Genomic DNA, 8,710 nt, shown 5'->3' on the forward strand with positions numbered 1-8,710 from the left:
AGGAAAAGGATCTCCCGCCTGCAGTCGATTTAGATATTCTAGGTATTATCAACTGGCCAGAGTTTAGAGATCGCAATAGACGTGAAGGACTATAATGCGTTAAGAGCTCGCTCAAGTACTGGGAGCTAAACCATTTAGTGCTTTGTAAGTAATCAACAATATTTTAAAATTTATACGATGTTTAATAGGGAGCCAATGCAGTGTTGACAGAACCGGGCTAATATGGTCATATTTCCTGGTTCTGGTAAGAAGTCGAGCGGCTGCGTTTTGGACCAGCTGTAGTTTGTTTATTAAGCGTGCAGGGCAACCACCCAGTAGAGCATTACAGTAATCTAGCCTTGATGTCAAGAACGCATGGACTAATTGTTCTGCATTTGTTAATGAGAGCATATGGCGTAATTTAGATATGTTTTTAAGATGGAAAAATGCGGTTTTACAGATACTAGACACGTGACTTTCAAATGAGAGATTGGTATCAAAGAGCACACACACACACACACACACACACAGGTTCCTAACCGACGACGAAGACTTAACAGAGCAGCCATCAAGTGTTAGACCGTATTCTGGGTTATTACGTGTGGAAGTTTTTTGTCCAATAATTAGAATCTCTGTTTTTTCAGAATTTAGTAGTAGGAAATTACTAGTCATCCCATTTTTTATATCGGCTATGCATTCCGTTAATTTTGTGAATTGGTAAGTTTCGTCGGGGCGTGAAGAAATATAGAGCTGAGTATCATCGGCATAACAGTGAAAGCTAACTCCATGTTTCCTAATGATATCTCCTAATGGTAGCATGTACGAGTGAACAGCAACGGTCCTAGTACTGAGCCTTGTGGTACGCCATACTGAACTTGTGATCGATAAGACATCTCTTCATTTACTGCTACAAACTGATAACGGTCAGATAAGTGTGATTTAAACCATGCTAGTGCAACTCCACTAATGCCAACATAATTTTCGAGTCTATTTAAAAGAATGTTGTGGTCAATAGTATCAAATGCAGCACTAAGATCGAGTAACACTAATAGAGAGATACAACCACGATCGGATGATAAGAGCAAATCATTTGTGACTCTGATGAGAGCAGTCTCAGTGCTATGGTACGGTCTAAATCCGGACTGAAAATCCTTGCAGATATCATTTCTTTCTAGAAAGGAACACAGTTGTGAGGATACTGCTTTTTCTAATATCTTTGATAGAAAAGGCAGATTTGAGATCGGCCTGTAATTGACTAATTTTTTATGATCAAGCTGTGGTTTTTTAACAAGCGGTTTTATCATAGCCAGCTTAAAGGTTTTTGGTACGTATCCTAGAGATAAAGACGAATTAATGATAGTAAGAAGTGGATCTATGACCTCTGGAAGCATCTCTTTCAGTAGCTTAGTCGGTATAGGGTCTAACATACAAGTTGTCGATTTAGATGATTTAACGAGTTTAGAAAATTCTTCCTCTCCTATGGCAACAAATGAATCAAATTTTTCCTCAGGGAGACTACAATGCACTTCCTGATGCGATACTGTGGTAGACGGTTGCATAGTTATTAGGGATGCACGATATAGGATTTTGGCCGATATTCGATATGCCGATATTTTCAAACTAATTTTGCCCGATGCCGATACCGATACCGATATAGTTGTATTTTTTTTAAGTGCAAAAAAAGCTTATTAAAGCTTCTATTATTGTTCTCAGTCAAGAGCAGTGAGTGATTTCCTCTGTGTTTTGTTGTTTTATTAACATTAACGGGATAGTTCTCCCAAAAATTTAAATTGTCATCATTTACTCTCTCAAGTTTCTTTCTTCTGTTGAAATTATAAAAGTTATTTGGAAGAATGTGGCTAACCAAACAGTTGCTGTACTCCAGTGACTTCCATAGTATATTTAAGCACAAGAAAGAAATGAATCCAGGTTTGAAACAACATTAGATAGACAGAATTTTTATTTCTGGGTGCAGTATCTCTTTAAAGACAAGCGGCAGAATATTATTACTGTCTCTTTAAGAACTGCACGCGAGTAACGCGACGCGTCTAATATACACGCATTTGACAAGCAGATTTTCTCAGTTTGCTTTCACTTTAGACATAACCAACTTTGTTTATGTAAACCTTGTGTGTATTTGACAGTATCAGCGCAATAAGGCTCGAAAGATTAGTCCAGTATGCAGACTCTGTGACAGGCTTTAGTTCCTGTGAGTGTCGGGTGTAACGCGCTCAGAAAAGCGCATGTTAGAACAGCGCATCACCACGTGAATGACATGTTTACCTAGCAAGACTTTGACGCACATGCAAACAATGAACTTTTGTGAATTGCGGTGTCCCGTGAGTGTAACTCTACCTCTGCGTTTACATGTGATGTGATATGAATGTACGTCGCGTTGTACAGTATGTTGAGATGAAGGCGCCAGAATTGAACTGATAGAATGCACGATACTATGATTTTTCTTCAAAAGCAGATAGTGGAGACATTTTAATCGTCCACGATCAAAAACCGTGAGACGCACGGCACACCCCTAGTTGGAAGTTTAAGTTGCTGGCGCTCATGCTTCGTTCACGGTCGTCACGTGCGCATAGGAAACACGCCACCCTATCGCAAGGCTCATCGGCAGAAATATTCATATCGGCCGATGCCGATGATGGTCATTTTAAGCTTTTATCGGCCGATACCGATGTTGTCCCGATATCATCGTGCATCCCTAATAGTTATAATTTTGTCCCTGATATTATCGATCTTATAAGTGAAGAAGTTCATAAAGTCATCACTGCCGTGTTGCTTTGACACTTCTGAGCTTGAAGCTTTCTTTTTCGTTAGTTTAGCCACTGTTTCAAATAAACACCTAGGATTATGTTTATTTTCTTCTAATAGGGTTGAAAAATAAGCAGATCTAGCAGCTTTTAAAGCCTCTCTGTAAGCAATCGAGCTCTCTTTCCATGAAATCCGAAATACCTCTAGTTTAGTTTTCTTCCAGTTGCGCTCCATTTTTCTGGCTGCTCTCTTAAGGGCCTGAGTGTGCTCGTTGAATACAGAATACAGACATTTGAATGATTTACACAAAATTACAATTTAATTCACTATGGCTGTTGATATGCGTCATATTGATATTAATACAACAAGTACTGTGGAGGAATAAAACACAACTCAATGCATAAATTATTTTATAAAAGGTTTTATTTGTTTATTTGGCAGCTAAATTGAAATGCATCAGATTGTATAACATGGTGTGTGTGTGATAGACACTGTCCAAAAGAGAAACATCCGATAACACTTTTCAGCATCTGATATAAATAAAAATAAGCAGTTATTTCTGACAACCACACATGTGAAGATCTGATGAACGCAGAAGATTTCCATTGCCAACGCTGAGCGCTGAACCACAGCTGGATCTGAAGAGCCCAGGAACGCCCAGGAGAACCTCCAGAACCCGTCCATATCCCCGTCGCTCGGCTTCATCTCTCACAGATCAAATGCATCTGGTGTTCGTCAGAGCGAAGAGCGAACGGCCTAAAACACAGGACTGAAGGCACGGTTCCTCAGGAGCCCTCGTCTTCATCAGTGACATCATCACTTACAAATCTGGCCTTTCTTCAACAAAAATGACCTTTAAACAAGAAGCAACAATAACATAAAAACAACTAATCTGCGCTAAACTACATTATCAAAAGGCCAATAGTCGGTATATTGCAACTCTCTCCACTATCATCATCATGCATACAATGTCACTTCCTGTCAACGGCCGCCTGATTGGCTGACTGGGTCATGTGACACACTGGCATCTCGGAGGGCACAGAACGGGCGTCTCTGTGAGGGGAAGACGTGCCGCTGGAGAGAGAACGACCCACGCCAACGGGATGTGCATTTATGGAATATACATTATAGAAATGCCAAATGCATCATATCTCATATGCAGCAGGAATATATATATTATAGAAATACCCAATGCAAAAGCTAACTAGTTTGGAATTTAAGGAGCACAAGATAATAACCAATGCATCATATATTATATCATCCAGAAATGGCAAATGCATGTGAAGAAATATATATGGAATATGTTATAGAAATGCACTAGTTTGGAATCTCTAGAATAAAGAAATGCATTTCGCTGATAATATGGAACTGGTGTTATAGAAATGCCAAATGCATGATTTATAACTAAAGCATAAACAGAATGAGTCTTCTGTAGAGTCTCTCTCCAGCTAAAGCGAACACAGCAAAACCCGACCCGATGTTCCCCGCCGGCACGAGCGAGCGCAGACTGAATCATGGGAAATGATGAACACACCGCAAACAACGCTTTTCTTACTGTCTCGTTTCCAGTCCAGATATCTAAAAATGTCCTGTTTTCTGGGGGAATTAATCAAAATTAAAACAAGCAGAACGATCTGCCAATGGGAAAAATAATCTTAATCCAAGATTATGTTTTTCTGACCCCATTGGCAGATAGTTTCGCTTGTTTTAAGCATCAACTCACTTGATTTTTATTTATTTCCCCAGAAAACAAGACTTAATATCTTATGGCATTTCACTCCTTTAGTAAATGCATCTTGATTTAAGAAATGTTTGATATTTGGACTGAAAACAAGACAAAAATACTAAGTAATAAAATAATTTTTTGCGTTCGCGCAAGTCACCGTTTGGCAGCGATTCTGATTCAGTGATTCAGTGACTCAGGGATACAGTGACTCAGTGATTCAGTGACTCATTGATTTAGTGACTCATTGATTCAGTGACTCATTGATTCAGTGACTCAGGGATACAGTGACTCAGTGATTCATTGATTCAGTGACTCATTGATTCAGTGACTCATTGATTCAGTGACTCAGTGATTCAGTGTCTCAGTGATTCAGTGTCTCAGTGATTCAGTGACTCATTGATTTAGTGACTCATTGATTCAGTGACTCATTAATTCAGTGACTCAGGGATTCAGTGACTCATTGATTCAGTGACTCAGGGATACAGTGACTCATTGATTCAGAGACTCATTGATTCAGAGACTCATTGATTCAGTGACTCAGTGATTCAGTGTCTCAGTGACTAAGTGAGTCGAGTGAATCAACTCTCTCCTGGTGGATCTTCCACAACATTCCCATGACGTGATTCCAGTTCTGCGCGTCGTCACCTGACGGAGCGTTTGCATATGCGTGTGCGCTTGTGCTCGTCTACGGCTACAGCTGTGGATTGTTTTCCTCTCGGTAAAGTGCTATAAGAGACGCCACAGCCAAACTCCTTCGCTTCTAAACACCAATGATTGCGAATCCAGATTTCTAGAATACAGAATAAAATTAAGGCAAACACATCTGAGACATGAACTGAAACTACACTAGTAATCTAGATCTATTCTCAGCTCTGGTCTGGATGATGGGAACTAACTGGTTAATCCCAGTCCAGGACACACACACTCTCTGTGGACCGATCATATTGTAATATTAAAAATAGTGCAATTTTAGACATTTATATAAATAACTCTAAAATCGTGCTTATAAGTTTGCTTTTTTTAAGCTTTCCATATACATGTCTATATATTTATATAGTAGCCTATATACACACACATACACACATAGACTAACGCGTAATGTTGTTGGCAAACGCTCTCTCTGACGGCAAACACACACACATCCGAATAAACGTGTGGATATTGTGCATCTAATGCAAAACTAATGATGCGTGATGAAGCATCTTTACAGAAGAAGAACTGAAGACGAGAAGGAAAGAAGAGTTTCTACGCTGGAAAACATGAGCTTTCCCAGTTTTCCAGCAGAAGCATCTAAACATTCTCAAATCAAGTCTTTAAGCGAGATAAAACCCCAACACACATCTGCCAACGGCGTCGAGAAATACAAGAAACACTCGCTTTCCCAGTGAACTCAGTGTGTTTCTCAGACTCCACCAGCAGAGTTCTGCTCTTGTTTTAAGCTAAACTCATTTTCAGGATTTACAGGCTCAATATCTTCACTCGTTGTTGTAGTTCTCCAGTACGTGTCTTGATTTAAGAACGTTTAGACATTAGTGCTTGAAAACGAGACTGAGGAAGAGCGTCTTCTCCGTCTCTAGAAACGAGGAATAATCCTGCCAATCTTCTTCCATGTGTCGTAACTAAGAGCATCGAGGACACAACATGTACACATATATATATATATAGAAAGGTCTGAGTGAAAAGGCAAGACCGGAGTGAATCCGTACGCTCTCGTGAGTCTCTTGTGCAACTGCCCGGGTTCCCACGACCGCTGACCTCAGACCTGCTGTGTGTAATAAGCTATATATATAAGTTTGTCTCGTCTGCATGAGAAGGCAAGACCTCGTGAGTCTGTTCTCGCGTCGGCCGCTGACGTCATCAGACCGGCTGTGCGTGGAGCTTGTCTTTGTCGCGCGTGTCCGTCCGGCTGATCTGGATGAGCTGCGTGTGTGTGTGCGGCCCCGGGTGGTAGCAGTGACCTATGACCTCGCAGTAGGCGGGCGGGGCCGTGATGCGGTCGAACACGGTGCGGTTGGGCGGCGCGCGCACGGACTCCCGGTTCAGCTCCCGCTGTTGCTCGGGGTCCCGCAGCTGGAGGGAACACGGGCCCTGGTACGGCGGCGGCTCCTCCCCGTCCGACAGCGAGATGGTGGGCGGCAGGTCGATGGTGGCGTGCGGGAGGTACGGGTACGTGGGCTGGAAGCGGCTCACACGCGAGCGCTGGAGGGACGAGGGCCGAGGACTGTACACCTGCTGGACAACAGAGGCAGAGGACTGTAAACACACCACATGCACGTTCCCCCCGGGCAATCAATGTTGTGCATTTTCGGTCAATAACATTTTTAATATTTTTTGTGGGAATTTAGTAGTAATAGTTATGCATTCTTTTGGCATATTGTGCATTTAAAAAAAAAAAATTTGTTCAATAATATTTGTAATATTTTGTATTTTCAGGGAATTTTATGGTACTAAGTATTATTTATGCATTCTTTTTGCATATTGTGCATTTAAAAAAAAAAAATTTGTTCAATAATATTTTTAATATTTTGTATTTTCAGGGAATTTTATGGTACTAAGTATTATTTATGCATTCTTTTTGCATATTGTGCATTTTTAATGCAATTTTATGACATTTTTGTTCAATCATATTTGTAATATTTTATATTTTCAGGGAATTTTATGGTACTAAGTAATATTTATGCATTCTTTTTGCATATTGTGCATTTTCAATGCAATTTTATGACATTTTTGTTCAATCATATTTGTAATATTTTGTATTTTCAGGGAATTTTATGGTACTAAGTATTATTTATGCATTCTTTTTGCATATTGTGCATTTTTAATGCAATTTTATGACATTTTTTTTTCAATCATATTTGTAATATTTTGTATTTTCAGGGAATTTTATGGTACTAAGTATTATTTATGCATTCTTTTTGCATATTGTGCATTTTCAATGCAATTTTATGACATTTTTGTTCAATCATATTTGTAATATTTTGTATTTTCAGGGAATTTTATGGTACTAAGTATTATTTATGCATATTGTGCATTTCTAATGCAATTTTATGACATTTTTGTTCAATCATATTTGTAATACTTTGTATTTTCAGGGAATTTTATGGTACTAAGTATTATGTATGCATTCTTTTTGCATATTGTGCATTTTTTACGCAATTTTATGACATTTTTGTTCAATCATATTTGTAATATTTTGTATTTTCAGGGAATTTTATGGTACTAAGTATTATTTATGCATTCTTTTTGCATATTGTGCATTTTTAATGCAATTTTATGACATTTTTGTTCAATCATATTTGTAATATTTTGTATTTTCAGGGAATTTTATGGTACTAAGTATTATTTATGCATATTGTGCATTTCTAATGCAATTTTATGACATTTTTGTTCAATCATATTTGTAATACTTTGTATTTTCAGGGAATTTTATGGTACTAAGTATTATGTATGCATTCTTTTTGCATATTGTGCATTTTTTACGCAATTTTATGACATTTTTGTTCAATCATATTTGTAATATTTTGTATTTTCAGGGAATTTTATGGTACTAAGTATTATTTATGCATTCTTTTTGCATATTGTGCATTTTTAATGCAATTTTATGACATTTTTGTTCAATCATATTTGTAATATTTTGTATTTTCAGGGAATTTTATGGTACTAAGTATTATTTATGCATTCTTTTTGCATATTGTGAATTTTTAATGCAATTTTATGACATTTTTGTTCAATCATATTTGTAATATTTTGTATTTTCAGGGAATTTTATGGTACTAAGTATTATTTATGCATTCATTTTGCATACTGTGCATTTTTATGCTATTTTATGCAATTTTTGTTCAATCATATTTGTAATATTTTGTATTTTTAGGACATTTTACGGTACTAAGTAATATTTATACACTCTTTTTGCCTAATTATTATATATTTTGATGCAATGTTTTGACATTTTTGATCAATCATATTTTTAATATTTTGTATTTTGAGGCAATTTTATGGTACTAAGTATTATTTATGCATTCTTTTTGCATATTGTGCATTTTTAATGCAATTTTATGACATTTTTGTTCAATCATATTTTAAGTCATGATGTGCTCGTGCTCCTCTCAGGCTGAAACACCACAGATGTATGTTTTTTCCCGTCACAGTCTTTTTTGCATAAATACTATGCATTATTTTTGCATATTGTGCATTTTGAATGCAGTTGTTTGCCTGTGCAGTGACCCGCTGCTCACTCCTCAG

General features: G+C 37.8%; 1 protein-coding gene across 2 annotated transcripts in view; it reads right to left on the minus strand.

Moving 5' to 3' along the window:
• Positions 1 to 6,310: 6,310 nt before the first annotated feature.
• Positions 6,311 to 8,710, minus strand: part of pmepa1 (prostate transmembrane protein, androgen induced 1) — an 8,533-nt gene continuing 6,133 nt past the window's right edge. The window contains exon 4 of one of the 2 annotated variants that reach the window (XM_056243896.1): positions 6,311 to 6,697. In XM_056243896.1, the coding sequence (XP_056099871.1) occupies positions 6,326 to 6,697 (372 nt within the window). In that variant the 3' untranslated portion in view covers positions 6,311 to 6,325. Of the gene's footprint in view, positions 6,701 to 8,710 lie in introns of both variants that reach the window. The other variant, XM_056243895.1, reaches the window with a different exon arrangement.

The sequence above is a fragment of the Rhinichthys klamathensis genome, unplaced genomic scaffold (genome assembly GCF_029890125.1).
Source record: "Rhinichthys klamathensis goyatoka isolate OS25496 unplaced genomic scaffold, OSU_Roscu_1.1 h1tg000865l_1, whole genome shotgun sequence".
Lineage (NCBI taxonomy): Eukaryota > Metazoa > Chordata > Actinopteri > Cypriniformes > Leuciscidae > Rhinichthys > Rhinichthys klamathensis.